Genomic DNA, 20715 nt, shown 5'->3' with positions numbered 1-20715 from the left:
TTATGAGGTATAATCATATGTTTCGCTATCCTGGATTTTTCAACTTTTTCCCCCTGCAATGGTGGGAAGAAGGAAAAGTGGGAGAGTTAGAATCACCCAAGAACAATATTTGACAGACGAATCATGTCTTGAAAAATTATTACTTGAGAAAAAATCAATTTTGGCGGTCCTCCTCCTTCCTCATTAAACCCTGAAGTTTGAGGAGCTGTTGCACATATTGATTTAACAGAAAAATTATCAACAAAAACTGAGAACAATGGAGCAATAAGATGGAAAATAAATAAAAATAAACAAATAATAAGCAATAACTAAAGAAAAGAAGACAATAAACAAAACAAAAAACAAAGAATAACACTGGCAGAATGATGAAAATAGTGACAAACTACAGCCTAAAGCAAGACTAAGATCAAAGAAGCCGATAGAAATCAAATAAGAACGCCGAAAGGCCAAAGCCAACACCATTTATTATATGCAGTGAAGTAGCACTGTCTATGTATAGAGTGGAGTGGGGTTCCATGTATCATCCTTTTCTTTCTTTTTCCCATGCCACTTCATAATGAAGGAATTGTCATAGAAATGTTGGAGGGAGCTCATTTGACTGAAAATTAAAAATAAATAGCCCTTTTCAAGTCAAAAGTAATGAAGCCCCCCTCCCACAATTCCAAGATACTTATTTTGTTCAAAATAGTTGAAAGGACCAATAATTATGCCTCCAGGATATAATTATGACATGATTCCCCATAGCCCCTGGGTAAAGGGATGTAAGTTATACAAGCGGTCCAGTGTTTATATAAAGTTTTTATTATTGGGAAAGTGGGGCATGTTTACTCCTGGCTCTCCAAAAGGGCTAAGGGTATTTGGATGAAACTTTCAGAAAATATTAAAATAAATCAAAAGAAAGTATATGCATGCAGATAGTCAAAAGGATGTATCTGCAGTATCTCAGAAAAAGCTAAGAATATGAAGTTGACAAATTCAAGGGAATATTAAGGGGTATTTTGAACTAAATCAAGACACCATGTGCACCCAGGTTGTTGTGTTGTCAGAGGATGTTGAGGGGGATATTGATCTACTGAGGGGGAAACTTCCGGCATCCACAATGTCAAAAGGACTTATATGCAATAAATCAGGGGTACATCTTTGAAACTTTCAGGGAATGTTGAGAGGGATGTTTAATTAAACCAAAAGACACTAAGTGGATCAAAATTGTCAAAAGGACATATCCACAATATCTCATAAACAGCTAAGGGTGCTAGGTTGAAACTTTAAGGAATTTTCAGGGGCATGTTGAGCTAAGTCAAAAACACTACATACATAAAGGTTGTCAAAATGGCATATATACATCTCACAAACCTCAAAGAGTATTAAGTTGAGACCTTTAGGGAATTTGAGGATCATGTTGAACACAATGAAGAGAAACTAGTTGAATCAGGGTTTCAACAGGTTGTATCTCCAATATCTCAGGAAAGGCTAAGGGCACCAAGTTAAATCTTTCAGGGAATGTTGAGGGTCATATTAAACTCAATAAAATGACACTCTGTTTATCCAGGATGTCAAAAGGGCGGATTGGTAATAAATCAGGCATGGCTAAGGGTATTTAGCTGAAACTTTGATCTAGGATCTCTTGAAAGGCTAAGGGCTTTAAGGTAAAACTTTCAAGGAATGTTGAGGGAGATATTGAACCAAATCAAAACATACAATGTACATACAAGTTGTCAAAAGGGCATATAAGCAACATCTAAGGAATATTTTAGAACATTAAATTTAAACCTTTGGGGCATGTTGAACTAAACAAGAAGAAACTAAGTGTATTTAGGTTTCAATAGGTTGTTTCTACAATATCCCATGAATCACTAAGGGTCTTGAGCTGAAATTTTCATGGAATGTTGAATGTTACTTTGAACTTAATCAGATATATTGTAGATATGTCCAGGATGCCAAAAGGGTGTATTAGCAATAAATCAGCACATTTAGCAGAAATTTTCAAAGAATATTTTTTTGGGGATGCTGAACTACAAAGACACTAGGCTACTAGAATCCAGGTCGTCAAAAGGGCATATTTGCATTAACTCAGGAACAAATAAGGGTATTAAGCTGAAACTTTAAGGAAATGTTGAGGGTTGTGTTGAACTGAATCAAGACAGTATATCCATTCAGAATGTCAAAAGGGTGTATCAGTAACACAACAGGAATGGCTAGGGGTATTTAGCTGAAACTTTGATCCTGGATCTCCAAAAAGGCTAAGGGTTTTAAGGAGAAACTTTTAAGGAATGTCAAGGGGGACATTGAACTAAACCAAAAGACACTATGCACATCAAGGATGTCAAAAGGACATATCAATAATAAATCAGGAGCAGCTAAAGGTATTTAGCGGTAACTTCCAGGGAATGTTGGGGGAGGGGGGTATACTAAGCTAAAGAAAACATTATAAGCATGTAGGTTGTCAAAAGAATTACAACAATATCTCTAGAACAGTTAAGGGTATTAAGTTGGAGCTTTCAGGGAATGATGAGGCTGATGTTGAAGTGAATCAAAAGGCATAGCATGCATCCAGGTTATCAAAAGAGTGTGTCTGTTATATATCAGGAATGTCTAAGGACATCAAATTGAAACTTTCAGGGGATCTTTCAGTGCATCTGAAAAGTCTCAGGAAGAGATAAGGTTATTAAATTGAAACTTTCAAGGAATGTTGGACTCAATCAAAACTTGATATACTGTCAAAATCAGCCAGGTTGTCTAAAGGATGTATTCACAATATCTCAAGAATGGCTAAGTGTATTAAATTTAAACTTTCAGAGAATCTTGAAGGGAAAGCTGAACTAAACCAAAATGCACTATGTGCATCCAGGTTGTCAAAAGAGCATATCTGTAATATGCATGCACACCTACAGTATTTAAATTAACAACTTAAGGGACCTAGCTGAAATTTTGAATAAGTGTTGGAAAGGAAGATTGAATAGGTTTTAATTTCGACTTGGGAGGATAAAAAGAGTTTGTCAAGTTAAAATGAACAGAAACCACTATCAATGAATAAATGAAACCTAAAGCAAACAGAAATTAAAATGAATAATCAAGTCAAACTTCAAGCAAACAGAAATTGCAACAAACAGTAGTAGGTCTAACCTTCTAGAGATTAACCTATGTAAGCCTTCTAGAGGCTAAAGCATCATTTGCCCTTCTTGAAAAAAAGAATACATTTTAAAAGTTCTTTACTTTTATTATGTTGATAAATCTAAAGTTGCTGAGAATTTTATGAATGATTATCAGTAGGTATAAAACAGTCCATCTGCTTTTATTGGTTCTTTTCGGTAAGCTTAACTAACATGATGATTTTTTTCCTATTGTTGTTGATATTATGACAAATAATAAAATAAAAACTGTTCTTTAAAGCACAATCGACATTCTTGCCTTTAAAGGACTTATGGGGAATTAGCCCTCCTCCTCAATACTTCAAACTGTTGTTCCATAGTAAGTCTTTCCTAAAAGGCATGCACCCCTGTATTGCAACCTTGCTGTGGTTAAGATTGATCTTGGCAATGCACATAATAGATGGTCTAACAGAGTTTGCAAAATATAGGAGCTGGTCAAATTTAGTTCTGAGACTTTGTAGATTGCAGTAGGCTACAGTAAATATGTTAATTTGGATTGCATGTGGGCATGCCAAAAGTTGTTGAGGGGAGTTCAGTTTGATCTGAGGCTTAGAGTATAGAGTAAAGCATGACATAGAGTTTATGGCAGACTAATTCTTACTTCACTACATTCAGAAAATCTATGTTCATTGAACTCTCAGAATTATTTACAGTTTAACTACATCCCAGTCCTCCTTTCCCTAATGCTTGGATACAGCCTTAGGTATATTCAAATTTTCAAGTTTTATTGTGGTTGTTGTTTTTTCAAAATGCCATTACTTGGGACTAGAGCCAACTGTAGATGAGAATAAATTACAAAGAAATGATGCCAGCAAACAAAATCATCCGACTTTTAATACAGCCTAAGGCAGCAGTCCCTCCCCATCTGAATTATTTTGATGGACTTTGTCCTAAGGAGCACAGGAAAGGTTATGGAGGAACATGGTACCAAACAGGTTAGTAAAACTCTCAGAGATTTGGACTATGTTGATAATTTGACTGTCTTCAATGAAGATGTTGGCAAAATGAATGGATCTTTTAGTTTTGAGAGTTCAGGGTCCAAGAATGGCCTTGGGAGTCAATGTTGAGAAAGCTAAGTCACTTAGACTATGAATAAATGAGGATGAAGATGTGATTTTAGGTAGTGGTAAAACTGATGAAGTGGATAGCTTCACTTACCAGAATTGTATTAATAGTAGAGATATTAGATCTAACAAAGATGTAGAATGTAGATTGGCCAAGGTGCAGGTTTTTTTTTAAACAATGACAAGTTTTGCAGTTACAATTTGCATATTGGAAGCCATGTTTATGATAATAATCAAGTATGCCTCTGATAAAATGGGTTGTTTGAAGGACTAAGGAAGATTTGTCAAAGGAATTGAGATCAAACAGAAGAGGAATTGTCAAAGGATAGTTTTAGGCACACTTTTGGTTGACTAAGGAGTTAGAACAACAGACTAGCACCATTCAAATTGCCATTAAACACTGTTCCCAAATATAATCAGAGAAGGAGCCCAAAATCTGCCAACCAGATGCAATTTAAGCAATTAAGTAAATAGTTTAAAATATGGACACAATGTAAATATGTCAAATTTGTGTTTATTTCAGTGCCAAAAAAAAACAATTGTATTGATATTATGACAATTGACAATTGTATCTCAGCCTCCCTCCCCTTAATGGACCAGATATCTTCCTATCTAGCATGCAAAACTTTGAGGATTCTGTAAGTGTACATTGCTTTTTGTACTCATTTCCCATCAATAGTTAAATTCATAATGCAAAACAATGTCATCAGTGGGGAGGGGGTGTATTATCAAAAGAGCAGCCATGATATTAAGAAAGAGCATAAAACAAGGAATCTAATCATTCTATTCTTGGTAAATTAGCAGTTGAGCAGCTTTCCTGAAAGAAATATGCTGATAAAACAAAATTAGTACCATTACATTCCTTATTTTATTCTCTTTCTAGATATCATTAATGATTTCCTGACAATGCAAACTCCCCCCCCCCCTCCTGCTTGTCCCAGAAATGAACCTTAGATATGTGTAGGAGTAAAAAAAACACACATTAAAATAAGAAAATTCTTTGGGGGGGGGGGGTGCATTGACAGAAAACTGACCACAATATTTCAGAAGATCATGGTAACACAATGATCTGAGCTCCCTCCTCAGAAATAAACACTTAATAAAATAAGGGTAGTTACCATTATATTTTTTTATACTCTTTTCAAACATCATATTTGCATTTCTGACAATGTACCTTCCCCCTGATGGTTACATATATAGCTCTAGGATATAGAGGAGAATACTAAAATGCTGAAGTGCCTGCTTTATAATAAGCACAATGTTTATAATAATCCAATTATCATGTTTCCTTCAATTCTTATTGATACTTTTAGATCATTTTAAATAATACTCATATTTCATTGTAATTTACTGAGGTGAAACAGGATTTTATCAAGTAAAAACTAGAGCTACCTGTTATATGATACATCACAAGATAAAAAAAAACTAAGAAACATATTGTTAGGGCTATAGATACAATCATCAGGAGGGCTGCATTGACAGAAATGCAAATATGATACCATACTTGGAAAGAGCAAAAAAAAGGAATCAAATGGTAATATTTTTAATTTATTATGATATTTTCTTCTGAGCAGGACCTAACCTAGAATATCAGTAATTGCATAAGATAAGGAGTCTAATGGTACTGTTTTTAAACATTTTATCTTCAGAAAAGCTTCCCAAGGTGTAGACTTAGCCTCTCCAGCTCTTATTTTGTTGGCATGTTTTCTCTAGAAGTGGTCAGCCAGAAAACTGAAATCCTAAATAGCCTATAACCATTGCTGCCATTAAAAATGCAATACTGCTCTTCATCCCTAGCCTCTAATACTGTATTTAGACCTAAGGTATATACAGAATTACCAGTATTTATTAGCATATTAGCATAAATGGCCTAGCCTACAAGTAAAGTGAAGATACAACTCAAGGCACTCTTTTATGCTCTTTCTACTTATAGGCTAATTTTGCTTTTCCCAATAAATTTTTAAGTTCAAAATTCTAGTTAATTGACTTCTTGCTATCTCAGAAAGGGTTTAGGTTAGGAGAATGAAACTTTCAGGGATGACTCTACAGACTAAAGTATGTCCTGGGAAGGTATTTTGAAGCAAATACCTCTACTCCTTCTCCCTGTAGAAGGCCCTGACCTTTGATGACCTTTAAAAATATGTGTGTTATAAAAATGAAACCTTGCAAAATAGATCTTCTGCTTAATCAAAGTACAACAAACTTGTTTTCAGCTTCATAACTTTGCTCAAATCCATTGTATAAGGTTTTAAAGATATGCAAATACATTTCCTAATTTTGAAAAAAAACATTAATATGGCTCAAAATTCTGCTCAAACAGTAATTGCATTTTAAGAACTAAAGGCAGAGAAAAAGCAACTAGTAACTGAAAATTTAGGTAAATTGTTGTTTTGTCAAAATTTCAATAGGTATAGACCTGTCATGCAGGCAAATTTCAGGACCCTCTAGAGGTAGAAGGATTGGAGGTGGGTACTTTAAAATACCTTCCCAGGACATACTTAAGCTGGTAGACCCATCCCTAAAAGTTTCATTTTCCTGACCTAAACCTTCTCCAAGATAGCAAGAAGTCAATTCACTAGAATTTTACCATTTTAAGTCCATTACAGATCCTCAAAGATGATACCTTTTTCTCTATTTGAGATATACTTATATAGGCTGATTTATGCTAGGAGCACTCTTGTTAAAACAAGTTTACCAAGAACTTGAATTCAGAGTGAAAAAACAGATAATCAATAAATACATGAGAAATATACAATATGGGCTTTATATTCAGGCTAAGTTAGAAAGATTATGTTAAAACTAAATTTGCAAGTAAATCAATTAGTATATTCCAAAAGAGCATAAAAAAGTGGTATGTTCATTTTATTTATAAGTCACTTATGTGAATTTTTCAATATTTACTGTATTCAGTTCAGAGGAGTCCCTTTACAAGAGTACTTAGCAAGGTTTACCCAAGTTCAAGAAGGTAAAGTCCATTAAAACTGGGATAGCCATAAATGTTGCAGTAAATAGCCTACATCAAATCAACCTTTCGTCGGAAGAGTACTTAATTTTCATAGCCTTATGTCTTAATAAGCCAATTTAAACATTCAAATGGAAAAACTTTACTCACTGTAAGCTGAGGATTCCCTGATTTTTCCGATATTTAAAATATTTGCTACTCTTCCCACAGTTGTCGACAATAGCACTTTTTGCAAATTAGTTGATACAAAACAAAACTAAAAGGCCCAGAGCCTGAAAAATTCTCACATCTCGTAAAATTGGCGGCACATCTATGTACCTGCAGTGCAATGCATAGCCTATAATTGAGGAAGCGGCTTTAAGGGTTTTGTTTATTACGATCACCTTTCTCTTAGGTTGTCCCTTAGTAGAGAGAGGCTCTGATACCTAAATGTGGTTACCCGGGTTTCCTTTACAGCCTGAACACCAATCTCCTTGTTTTCTCTTATGTCGGATACGCAGTACCCTAAGTAGCATACGCTGCAGGATTTTACTTGGGTCTCTTCACATTGAAATTTACCGTTCATATTGAAATACAAGTAATATTTCTGTTATGGCAAAAATAACGTTTAGGCTTAAACGAATATTTTAATTTTTATTTTAAAAATTTAATGAAAGAAAAAATGTTTCTCTGCTAGATTTTGAGAATGTGTGTTGCCTAGTTCCCCGCATAATTTTGTCAATTGATGCCCCATTTACAATAATAGTCTGTAATATTTTTGATATGTCACAACTTTTACTTCCAACAATTGAAAACTAAGTCCAAACCATCAGCTGATGTTACAATATGACACTGTACCGATTACTGGCACCTAGGAATATAGTTTAATAGTTAAATAAAGCTAAAATAGTTTCACCAACGATCTATTAAAAGTCAAGGGGACATGTAAAAGGTATCAAGTTCTTCCTAGTTTTGCTATTTATTCCGTTCTTAAACTTGGCAAAACTCTTCATAATTGGCAAAACCTAACCAAAAATTATTGCAGATTATGGTCTCTATAGAATAGATGAGAATTTTATTTAAACTTTTCTATCACAGCCTGGTTGCCGAATTTGAATTTTACGTCACAAATAGCACTGGTATATATAACGTATTATATCACCATACAATATATATATCATCTCGGAAGAATTTGATTTTCACGTCAAGCGTAATGCATTGTAAAAAGTACATTAAAAAAGAGTCAACACTTAATTAAAAAGCCAAAATTAAAAAATACATAGAAAACAATAAAATTAATGACTATTATTCCTAGTTATTAAACAACTCAACAAAACTCGGAACAAAACACTTATGATATCTTTCATGTTTAGCTGGGGTGGGCATCAGTTTGGAGACTTTTAGGGATTTTATACAGGACTATCTATAGCGGGCAGGTTGGTAGGTTCGGGTATGATGGAGCGTAATCGGTCAACAGACATGATCTTGGTGCCATAACGAAGGCACGGGAGGTTTTTTCTCTCGGCCAACGTGGCGAGCTAGAACTTATATTGTAGATTATGATATAGAACCTTCCCTTAACCATTTATGATTCTAAGGGCTCGTTTTTGGACATTTTCAATCTTGTAAATATGCTCTGAAGAAACACAGGACACTGGACATGCAAACCCGAGTATTGCCCGAATAAAAGAACAATAAATTTGGCAAAGATCCTTAGGGAGACAAGAAGATTTTATGACAAGACAAAGAAGAAACTGAAGGGGAAGCTTGTTTGAAGATATTTTGAACATAGGCGTCCCACTTCAAGTGACCAATTCCTAAAATTTTATTCACCAATTTAAAAAAATTGAAGCATTAAAATACTACAGTCCCAGAATCACATAGTAGCCAGGGCAGAATTTCAGATGAGCTGCCCATCTCGGAAAGTGTCCTTGTAATTTTTACACTCTGGTTGGAACATATATGACCCTTTCAAACAGTTCGTGGTAACGAACTGTAGTAAGGAGCGACCAGGCTCAATAGTAACCAAAACTCTAAAAAATTGAATTTTGATATCAATAGCTACATCAAAAGAATTGCATTTTAATGCTGATTTTAAATATATAAGTTTCATCAAGTTTAGTCTTACCTATCAAAAGTTGCGAACCTGAGAAAATTTGCCTTATTTAAGAAAATAGGGAGAATCACCCCCTAAAAGTCGTAGAATCTTAACGAAAATGACACCATCAGATTCAGCGTATCAGAGAACCCTACTGTAGAAGTTTCAAGCTCCTATCTACAAAAAATGTGGAATTTTGTATTTTTTGCCAGAAGACAAATCACGGGTGCGTGTTTATTTGTTGTTTTTTTTTGTTTTGTTTTTTTCTTTTTCCCAGGGGTCATCGTATCGACCAAGTGGTCCTAGAATGTCGCAAGAGGGCTCATTCTAACGGAAATGAAAAGTTCTAGTGCCCTTTTTAAGTGACCAAAAAAATTGGAGGGCATATAGGCCCCCTCCCACGCTCATTTTTTTACCAAAGTCAACAAATCAAAATTTTGAGATAGCCATTCTGTTCAGCATAGTCGAAAACCGTAATAACTATGTCTTTGGGGATGACTTACTCCCCCACAATCCCTGGGGGAGGGGCTGCAAGTTACAAACTTTGACCAGTGTTTACATATAGTAATGGTTATTGGGAAGTGTACAGACGTTTTCAGGGGGATTTTATTTTGTTTGGGGGTGGGGCTGAGGGGAGGGGGCTATGTTGGAGGATCTCTCCGTGGAGGAATCTGTCATGGGGGAAGAAAAATTCAATGAAAAGGGCGCAGGATTTTCTAGCATTACTATAAGAAAACAATGAAAAATAAACATGAAAAGTTTTTTCAAATGAAAGGAAGGAGTAGCATTGAAACTTAAAACAAACAGAGATTATTACGCATATGAGGGGTTCTAAAGATACTTTAGCATAAAGAGCCAGGTATTTAGGAGGAGATAAATACCTCGCTCTTTATGCTAAAGTATTTTTAGTAATTTCAACTATTTATTCTACGGCCTTTCTGATTCAGGGGTCATTCTTAAAGAATTGGGACAAAACTTACGATTTAGTGTAAAGAGCGAGGTATTAACGAGGGTACAAACCCCCTCGTATACATAATAAAAATATAAGATTATGAAAGTTTGTTACGTAAGTTAATTCTTAAGTTACGTATAATTTTTACTAATAAAAACATTTGTTAAAAATTAAAAGTTCTAGTTGCCTTTTTAGTAACTGAAAAGTTTGAGGGCAACTAGACCTCCTTCTCCACCCCTTATTTCTCAAAATCGTCTGATCAAAACTAAGAGAAAGCCATTTAGCCAAAAAAGAATTAATATACAAATTTCATTTTAATAATTTATGTGCGGAGAGCCAAAACCAAACATGCATTAATTCAAAAACGTTCAGAAATTACATAAAAAAACTAATTTTTTTAGATGAAAGTAAGGAGCGACATTAAAACTTAAAACGAACAGAAATTACTCTGTATATGAAATGGGTTGTCCCCTCCGCAATCCCTCGTTCTTTACGCTAAAGTTTGACTCTTTGCCACAATTCTACTTTTTAAAACAATTAAAACCTTTAGCGCAAAGAGCGAGGGATTGCGGAGGGGACAATCCATTTCATATACGGAGTAATTTCTGTTCGTTTTAAGTTTTAATGTCGCTCCTTACTTTCAGCTAAAAAAATTAGTTTTTTTTATGTAATTCTAATAAAATCAATGATCACATTTTTAATTCATCCAATTTCTCAAGTATAGGCTATGACAAATTTTTAATATGATTATCACTGGGTTGAAAAATGTTCAACTTCCTAAGTAGCCTAGGGTACGTAACCTAAGTGAAAGTACAATTTATAAAAATTAGTTTAAGTGGGATTCAAGCGCCATGTAGTATTTTGAGTTTATTCTTTACTAAACACAAGTACACATATAGAAACATTGCACAAGTAAACAGTACATAAGTAAACATCACATATTACTGCCCATGTGCCATGCTTTCTTATACCAAAAAGACTTCGATAGAGTAATCTTCTGTCTCCAACTAGCAGATTGTTTAGAAGAAGAAAATATATAAGGAAGGCTGTGATCCTTTCAACATTCATGTTTTTATGTGCTTTATAGCTCGAGTTCAAGTTTTATTTTCAAATGGGATAATTAAAACTCAGGTAAAATAGCCAACTGTTAATTGCAAGTCTTTTATTGCTCTTTCAATATGTTTTTAATCAAAAGTATTATCTTTAACAGCAAATATAACAGAAACCAGTTTTTACATTCCTAGAGCATTGAAATTAAAAAGTTGAGCTCTTTTATCTCACTACCCATGTGTAAAAGTATTACTTACAGAAATACTGAGCGAAAAAGTAAGATCGCTTTTTCCTATCTTTAATGCCGCTTGAAGTGCAGCATTTAAATACAATATTTAATTTTACACTCAAAATGTTTCCACAATAAAAATCGACCTGTCGCCTCTTCTAGCAGCCGTATTACTATTTTAGTCCAAATAGATTCTTTTGAGCAAAGAAAGGCTAGAAAAACTTTTCTACCTCTCTTTAATTGTGTGGAGAACTCTCACAAAAAGTTAAAAGTTTTGCTTATGGTCAAAGGATCATGAGTCACATGATGAACGCATGAAGAGGACACTTTTTACTTAGGCAGCGCTATTACCCTGTCTGTGATAAAAGGATACATGAAGTCAAGTCACCTCGCTAGTAAAATCACTTGTAAACAAAGTTGTGCCCAGAAAACGATCCAAACGGAAGAACAAATGACAAAAGTATCAAAACCAAGCAAACGAAGCGCCTATTGCATGAGAACAGCATTACAGCAAATATAAAGATAGCATACTAGAAAATATTAAAAAGATATTGAAAAGATATAAATAGGCTGAAACATTGCCATAGCAATCAAAAATTAAAAAAAAATATTGAAAATTTTTATTATGAGACGAATACTCTATTGCGTCCCACTTTGATTTTGACCTACATAGATATCAGGAACGGAAGTATGTTTAACCCTTGGTGTTCAAAAATGTCAAGGGAATTTAGAGTAATTATGGTTGCAGCGGTAATTGGAAACTAGTACAGGGAGAACCACAGTCTATAATAACCAAAAAAAACGAAACGAGAACTGTCATGAAATAATTTTATTTATGATATTCATTATAACATATAATATAACATACATACATAACATACATTTTTTTTATATTCTTCATCCCTGTAAATTTTCATCTTCACATTTCTTCATCTTTCCTTAACATGTAATATCCTTTATTATATACTAGCTATTGGGGTGGCGCTTCGCGCCACCCCAACACCTAGTCGGTGGGGGCACTTCGCGCCCCCCCCCAAGCCCCCCGCGCGCGTAAGTCGTTACGTGCCATATTGGTTACGCGCCATTGTAGTTGTGTCCCTATGTCGCACCTGTGAATATAGATATATATATATATATATATATATATATATATATATATATATATATATATATATATATATGTTTTTATTTACGTAAAACTTGCGAATATACAACATTCTTTGCTGTCCCTTTGTCTGTGCATATAAATAGATTGTCAGGTTTACCGACTCTTGAACATGCAACATATAATGGTCCATGGGAAAACAATCCGTATTCAGATCTATACCTCATGATTCTAATGATTGCCCTTGAGCTTTGTTGATGGTGATTGCTAATCGACCATTCCCTGTGTCGCAGTCGTCATTTATATATCCCCCTGTGCCCCCCAGCGTCCCCGTTGTAGTTGTGTCCCGGTCGTCATTTATATTCCCTGTGTCCCGGTCGTCATTTGTGTCCCGGTGTCCCAGTCTGTGATTTCTCTTTGAGGGTCCCGGGCGTCATTTATATTCCTTGTGTCCCGGTCGTCATTTGTGTCCCGGTGTCCCGGTCTGTATATGCATTCGTTTTTGAATTGGTCTTTTTTTTTAGGTTTTAGTTTTTTACCTTTTTTTAGTTTTTTTAGTTATACCTCATGATTCTAATGATTACCCTTGAGCTTTGTTGATGGTGATTGCTAATCGAACATTCCCTGTGTCCCCGTCGTCATTTATATATCCCCCTGTGCCCCCCGGCGTCCCCGTTGTAGTTGTGTCCCGGTCGTCATTTATATTCCCTGTGTCCCGGTCGTCATTTGTATCCCGGTGTCCCGGTCTGTATATACATTCGTTTTTGAAATGGTATATGATGAAATAAATTTTTGTATTTTTCCCCTTTTTTTCTTTTTACTTTTTTTTTAGTTTTTTTAGTTTTTTTTATTTTTATTTTTTAGTTTTGTTTTTCTCCTTTATTTTACATTTTTTTTTCCTTTTTTTATTTTTTTTCTTTTTTAGTTTTTTTAGTCATTTAGCTTTTTTAGTTTTTTATTAGTTTTTAGTTTTTTTTTTCTTTTTAGTTTTTTTGTAGTTTTTACCTTTTTTTTAGTTTTTTTAGTTTTTTTTTACTTATGTCCTGGTCGTCATTTATACTCCCTGTGTCCCGGTGGTTTGTTGATGGTGATTGCTAATCGAACATTCCTTGTGTCCCGGTCGCTTTCTCTTTGAGTGTCCCGGCCGTCATTTATATTCCCTATGTGCCGGTGTCCCGATCGTCATTTGTGTCCCGATTTCCCGGTCTGTAATTTCGTCAGTCGAAAACATGACGTCAGTCGACACAAAAACATGACGTCACTCGACAGACACACACACACACAGACAACTTATTTTTATATATATATAGATTATATATAAAATATATATAAAGTATAATATATTCTTCTTCGTATTTCTTCTGCTCATGATCACGCAACATGATGAGCTTGAATCCCTTAAACCCAAAAGAGAGTCGGTTCACCGCACTACGGTGGCTAATATCCTGTTAAAACTCAAATGGAATAACTGCATTTTATATAACTATATCTACATGCTTTTCAGCATGCAGCTACTGCTGAAACATTTTTTTTAGTGTTATAAAACCTCTACCAGTTTCAAAAATGATAATAAATTCTATTATTGCTATTCTAGGTTAACATAGCTGAGTTGTCACCACCAGCTCAGGGGACATAAAACCTCTTTGAGTGTGTGGAAATACATGTATTTTAACCACCAGTACAATTCCAAGACAATAACCTTACTGACTTGCCCCTTGACAACAATAAACTAGAAAGGTATGACAAACTTTTAAAAGATTGCTTGTGAAAGGAGAGTGCTAATAATGTATTTCATGATAATCAAGCTATTGACTTGGCCTCTGGTAACAAAGATAACCTAGAGAGGATTGACAAATTTTGAAAGAGTGCTTTGGAGAGGTGAATGTGACTCCCGCAAGGATTCCAATGGACATTATCCTACATCAGCCAAGCGCTTTTGAACAGTAGGTTGGATCAGGGAATTGTTATGCTTGGCTTGACCAGCTCATCCTAATGTTCAAAAACTATTGGAAATATAATATAATATAAATATAATATAAAATAGAATCAAAAGTAGAAGTGCTGGAAGCACCGGTGGCATTGATTGTGTCATTTTTGACAACTATCTACCTGGCTTCTCCAAGACAGTTGTATATTTCTTTACGCTTCATTTGTTGAAACATCGAAAGTTGGCAATAGAATTGTTCCCCTCTTAAGTTTTCTTGAAGGAAAAACCAGTCAAGATCTTATTTGAAATTGGATTGGAAATTGGAAGGGCACATACCCTTGTTAATAGTCGAAAGTTATTGGAGGGCAATTAACACCCCTTCCACGCCCACCATTTCCCACAACAAATCTAATCAAGATTTTTAGATAGCCATTTTGTTCAACGGAGTTGAAAGATCCGGAAATTATGTCTTTGAGGATGACGGCCTCCCAAAGCCCTCAGGACAAGGGTTATAGATTATGCCCTGGGAGTAGATAAGGTTCATATAGATATGGTGACCGTATAAAATTAAATGAAGCTCATTTAATTGCCAGTTAGAAGTTTTAATGCACTTTTTGAGATTCAGAGTGACAGGAGGGTGGATTAACCCCCCCCCCCCGCACCTCGTATTTTCCCAAAATACATCTGATAGAATTTTGAGATGACGGCCTGTTGTCACAGAAATTTCGAAAAAGACTCCTTCGATTAAAAACTGAAAAGGCTAGTTCTTTTTTTTAATAGTTGAAGGTAAGGGAAGTTAACTAACCCACTTCCCACGCCCATCATTTGCCCAAACACATCCAATCAAAACTTTGATGCAGCCTTTTTTAACGTAGTTGAATGGTCTAGAAGTTATGTCTTTGAGAATGACCCCCCTCCCCCAGAGCCATCCGGGCATAAGGTAGGCTATACATATAGAAAGGGCGATCTTATAAACTTCGGAAGGGGCTCTTAGGATTGGTAATCAGAAGTCCTAGTGGCCTTTTTAATATTCAGAGTGAATTGAGAGGGCCAGTACCATTTTTAATAGTCAAAAGTGATTGGAGGGAAACAACACCCCCTCCAACGCCCAACATTTCCTAAAACCCATCTAATCAAAATTTTGGAATAGCCCTTTTATTGAACGTAATTGAAAGGTCCAGAAATTATGTTTTTGAGGATGACAACCCCCCCATAGCCCTAAATTAGGTTTTAAGCTAGGCCCTGGGGCATATAAGGTAAATATAGAAAGTGTGATCGTATAAACTTCGGAGGTGGCTCCTTGGATTGTTAATCAGAAGTTATAGTAACGTTTTTAAGATTCAGAGTGATTGGATGGTGGATACCCTCCCCCAAACCTCGGGTTTTCCTGAAATTCATCAGATAGAAATTTTGAGATGGCCATTTGTTGTCTTGGAAACTTCAAAAAGAGCTCATTCGATTGGAAATTGAAAATGCTGGTGCTCTTTTTAATAGTAAAAAGTGATTGGAGGGCAGCTAAACCCCATAGCTAATCATTTTTCCATACACATCCATTCAAAATTTCGAGATAGCCATTTTGTTCAAGATATTTGAAAGGTCTGGAAATTATGTGTTTGAGGATGACAACACTAAGAGCCCTTAGGGCAAGGGTTGTAAGATTTGTCCTGGGGCCACATAGGTACATATAGAAAGGGTGATTATATAATTTTCGGAGGGGGCTCATTGGATTGCTAATCAGAAGTTCTAGTGCAATTTTAAGACTCGGAGTAATCGGAAAATGGACACTTCTCCAAAATAGAACTATAAATTACAATATATGTTCGAATGAGCCGACTGCCAATCTTCTAAAAAAATGGTTCGATAATATTCCCCTTGTATCAACATAATTGTATAGCTTACAGCCCATTTCCCTGGGACAATGGAGGGTTAAATTATGACCAAAGGCATAATTGTTGAACTTTTGAGCTATGCTGAAAGAAAAGCTTTCCTAATTTTTGATTGGACGACCTTAGGGGAAGGAGGTCGGAAACAAGGGGGTCTAAGTACCCTCCCCCAGTTTTTTATTTGCCTAAAATGGCACTAGAACGTTTAATCCGCGTTTGAATTAGCCCTTTTGTAATGTTCCAGGGCCATTATTTCGATACGATCACTCCTGGAAAAAAACGAACAAATAAACACCCATCCATGATCTTTCTTCTGGCAAAAAATACAAATTCCATATTTTGGCAGACAGGAGCTTGGGGTCTCCTAGCTAAGGTTTTCTGATACGCTGAATCTTATGGTGTGGTTTTCATTAATTTTATTTGACTTTTAGGGAGTGTTTCCTCCCTTCTTCAAAAATTCAAAAAAAATTTCTTCGGCTCGTAGTAGCCTTTGATGGGTGTCACATAAATGTGACACCCATTATAAGTATAAGAATTAAGTATAATTAAGTATTAATTATATAATTAACATCAATACAGATAATTAAGTATTGAATATTTGGAATCAGCACAGTAAACCAATTCTGTCAATATATTCATTGATATCAAAATTCTTTCTTTTAAGGTTTTGCCTACTATTGAATCTCGTTACTCGTTATTTATGCTTCGTTACCACGAACTGTTCGGTAACGGTAAAAGTACATATACAGTAAGTAAAGGCAAAAGATAAGCGTACTGTTAAGAAGAAGACGATATATGGGCTAACATCTAAAGTACCCAGTTTTCCCAAATTCCTCCGAGACGAAAGTCCCTTTGATTGGTTGTTAACAAACACTGGCAATGGAGTCGTTTTCATGATTTTGTTATGGGCATAGAGGCCCCCCTTGAAAGGACAATACCTTAAAACTATTGACTAGACCCCGGTAGAAATTAGACACCCAGAAAGATAGCTAGGATTTACATCCTATAGGATTAACTTTATACTTTAAACAACAAAACATTAATGAAGCGTTTAAACATTCTTTTATTTAAGAACTTGTTCAACTTTGCTATTATATTTCTGATTCAACCTGATCTGATGTCAGGTTATTGATCTGATATCTGATATTAGTCTGGTTATGATAAGTTATTATTAAAATCTCGAATGATTCTAGCAAAATCATGTCTGCTACTATCAAAGAATTGTCAAGCATTACCAAAATCTTCTGTCGTATTATCAAAATCATGCCTGAAATCATCAAATATCTTGTGCTATATTATCAAAATCCCACATGGCATAATGAGAATCCTCTATGATATTATCAAAACTTTACGCAGCATTATCAAAATCTTGTCAGTTTTTAACAAAATCATGCAGGGTATTATGAAAATTATACTTCTTCTGGAAAATTATTTTTCTGGTATGTCTCTCATTATCAAGATTATCAAAATCTTGCCAAGTATTACGAAACTCTTGCATGATACTATCAAGATTATCAAAATCTTGTCAAGTTTTTACACAGAAAACGAAATTTGTCAAAGAAGGATTTTTGACAGTCCATCATGGGACATCACAAAACATGTAACCCTCTTGATTTTTTTTACTATTGCCCTAAAATCATTGGGACCAAAGCAATTTTCCGAATCTTATCATTTGGTTTTTAGTCAATGCTGACTTTCGGAAATTTGATCTAACCAAACCAGGAAACTTGGGTCAACCGAAAGAACTAACTTACGTATTTATTAACTATAAAATTGTTCAATTATCTCTTATCATAAATCATAATCCTTTGAATCGTGAATTTAGTCATCCATTTATAGCCCAGCTCATTATCACTGGTCACTTCACAAACTTCACAAATTTGAGATCCCTTCTGACTGAGATACATTTTTTAGTTCGGGGTGGTTACTTACATCACATTTATTTAACTCACCCTCTACTGACTGATTTTGAGCTTCATTATAATTACTTAATGTAGCTTCATTACTACTTATTAGAGGATTAGTAGCTTGAGTATCCTCGGGTTGGCTAATTACTAAGCTGTTATAGCTCCCTTGCGTGACTGATTCAGAAAGTTGAATTTCAGCACTGAGACTATAGTCATCATGAGCACTTTGTATATTATGTATAACGTCTACGTTATCAGAACATACCATCCTACTATAATCCTCAATTTGAGGGTAGATTTCACGATGATAATTGTCAATATCAATAGTATATGCAAGTCCAATATCCTCCTTGGTTTTGTCAATGACGATTATGTCATCTGACTGTTTTACTTGTGCGTATTTACTAGTTTGACATTGTGCTGATTCATGATAGTGACTATGGCTGTGAGCATGGCCAGCACAGTTGTGAGCATTGGAATGAGTATGACCCTCTGTGTTTTCATTGTTTGTTCCGCAGCATTGCATATTTGAGCAATCTTTGCTTCTACATCTTAAGTAGCATTCAGAAATGATTTCTTCTTTTGTATTTGCAACAAGCTAGAAACAGAACAATCAAAAAAAGAAAACAAAATAGAAAAATATCAAGAATCACAACAATCAATATCAAATGCGCAGCAAAATCAGATTTAACAAACAAAATAATTTTCGTCTCTGTGTCCAAGATGATTAAATTATTTTGAAGCAATTAAAATTATTTCATCACATAACTCAAAAATAAGATTTTCACTTATTTCTGTGCAAACGAAACGTAAAAGTGCTATTAAAGAAAAAAACAATCACAAAATCGTTGTGACACTCGAGCTGGAATACATTTTACAACAGGGCTCTAGTACAGGTCTAAACCAGTTATGCGTTGGCGACAATCAAGACTTTGATAAAAACCTTATTCATCTATTTCAGACTCTAGTATACCACTTTTGAGCTGGTAATGATGTGTGTGTCGACAAATTCTGGCTTCCTATGTCTCTAACTCTAAAAAGAATCCGATTCATCTCACTAAGACTTTGGTAAGAACCTAGTTCATCTATTTCAGACTCTAGTATAACAGCTGTGAGCTGATATTAATGTCTGTTTTTGACTTATTTTTGATAAATTCTCACTTTAAATGTTTCTATCTCTAAAAAGAATTCGATTCATTTCTATCAGATTTTGGTAAAACCTAATACATCTATTTCAGATTCTAGTACAACACTTATGAGCTGATAGTATTGTCTGTGTTTGACTGAATCTTGATAAATTTCCACTTTATATCTCTAACTCTAAAAGAATCCGAATCATCACTCTCAGACTTTGGTATAAAACTAATTCACCTATTTGAAACTTTAGAATATTACTTGTGAGCTGGTGGTAGTGTCTTTGTTTGACTGAATCTTGATAAATTCTCACATCATGTCATTCAGCTCTCTAAGACTTCGGTAAAAACTTAATTCATCTATTTCAGACTCTAGCATAACATTTGTGAGCTCATAGTAAGGTCTGTTTTTGAATGAATCTTGATAGACTCTCGCTTCATATACCTCAAACTATAAAAGGAAATCGATTCAACTCTCTCAGACTTTGGTGAAAACCTAATTTACCTATTTCAGACTCTAGTATACCACTTGTGAGCTGGTAGTCGTGTCTGTGTCTGACTGAAATTCTAAATTCCCACTTCACATGTTTTTACCCTAGAAAGAATCTGATTAATCTCCCTCATACTTTGGTAAAAACCTAATTCATCTATTTCAGACTCTATATAAAAAATTCTTAGTAGAAAAAAAATAAAAAATTTAAAAATTTATTCACAAAATTGTCATGGCCTGAATATGCAGATCAAAGATTCATGGTATAGTAACCGGTATGCTAATGAACTTAGCATGGGAGTATTGCCCCCTCCCCTACTCACGTTATTTCTTAAGGGTATGTCAGAAAGGGAAGCAAAATAATCTCGCTTTTAAACTTGTTTTAATTTGTTTTTGTGTTTACCTGTTAATACTATACCAACTTCTGAGCCAGGAAAAAGAACACAGAGTCTGATTGTTTTGATTTTTGCATGAAATTTTAAGCAAGTAAAAAGAAGGAAAATTTGTTGAGTCACAACATCCATCACAAGTAGGCTACACTCTCTTTTTTCTATGTTATTTACTTGCTTCTCCGAAATGCTGGCCTAAATGTAACATTTTTAAAGCAACAGTTTCTTTCATTTATTTCCGCTGAATTTAACTGAAAAAGTAGTAAAAGAAATTTTACTCTTATTCTATCATGAGGGAAAACACTTTTGTTTTCTCTCACACGAAACGCTTTTATTTTCAAAGGGCATCTAAAAATCTATTTTTGGTCAACTAATAGAAAAAAGAACTGATCTTTTAC

The 20715-nt window shown here is 34.8% G+C and overlaps 3 protein-coding genes across 8 annotated transcripts in view; all 3 read right to left on the bottom strand.

The window, feature by feature from the left end:
- Positions 1-7389, bottom strand: part of LOC136035989 (mediator of RNA polymerase II transcription subunit 17-like) — a 28581-nt gene extending 21192 nt beyond the window's left edge. Inside the window, exon 1 of the mRNA XM_065717893.1 lies at positions 7326-7389. The gene's annotated coding sequence lies outside the window, so the exon portion shown is untranslated. The remainder of the gene's footprint in view (positions 1-7325) is intronic.
- Positions 1-20715, bottom strand: part of LOC136035992 (cardioacceleratory peptide receptor-like) — a 473226-nt gene that overhangs the window by 25371 nt on the left and 427140 nt on the right. The window lies entirely within an intron of this gene.
- The window catches only part of LOC136035990 (calcium/manganese antiporter SLC30A10-like), a 92996-nt gene continuing 90421 nt past the window's right edge, over positions 18141-20715 (bottom strand). For all 6 annotated transcript variants that reach the window (XM_065717899.1, XM_065717896.1, XM_065717894.1 and 3 more), the window contains one exon: positions 18141-18903. In XM_065717899.1, coding sequence (XP_065573971.1) covers positions 18271-18903 — 633 coding nt within the window. In that variant the 3' untranslated portion in view covers positions 18141-18270. The remainder of the gene's footprint in view (positions 18904-20715) is intronic.

The sequence above is a fragment of the Artemia franciscana genome, chromosome 15, assembly GCF_032884065.1.
Source record: "Artemia franciscana chromosome 15, ASM3288406v1, whole genome shotgun sequence".
In the NCBI taxonomy this organism is placed as follows: Eukaryota; Metazoa; Arthropoda; class Branchiopoda; order Anostraca; family Artemiidae; genus Artemia; species Artemia franciscana.
The sequence above is the reverse complement of the archived record's forward strand: the minus strand, read 5'-3'. Positions and strand labels throughout refer to the sequence as shown.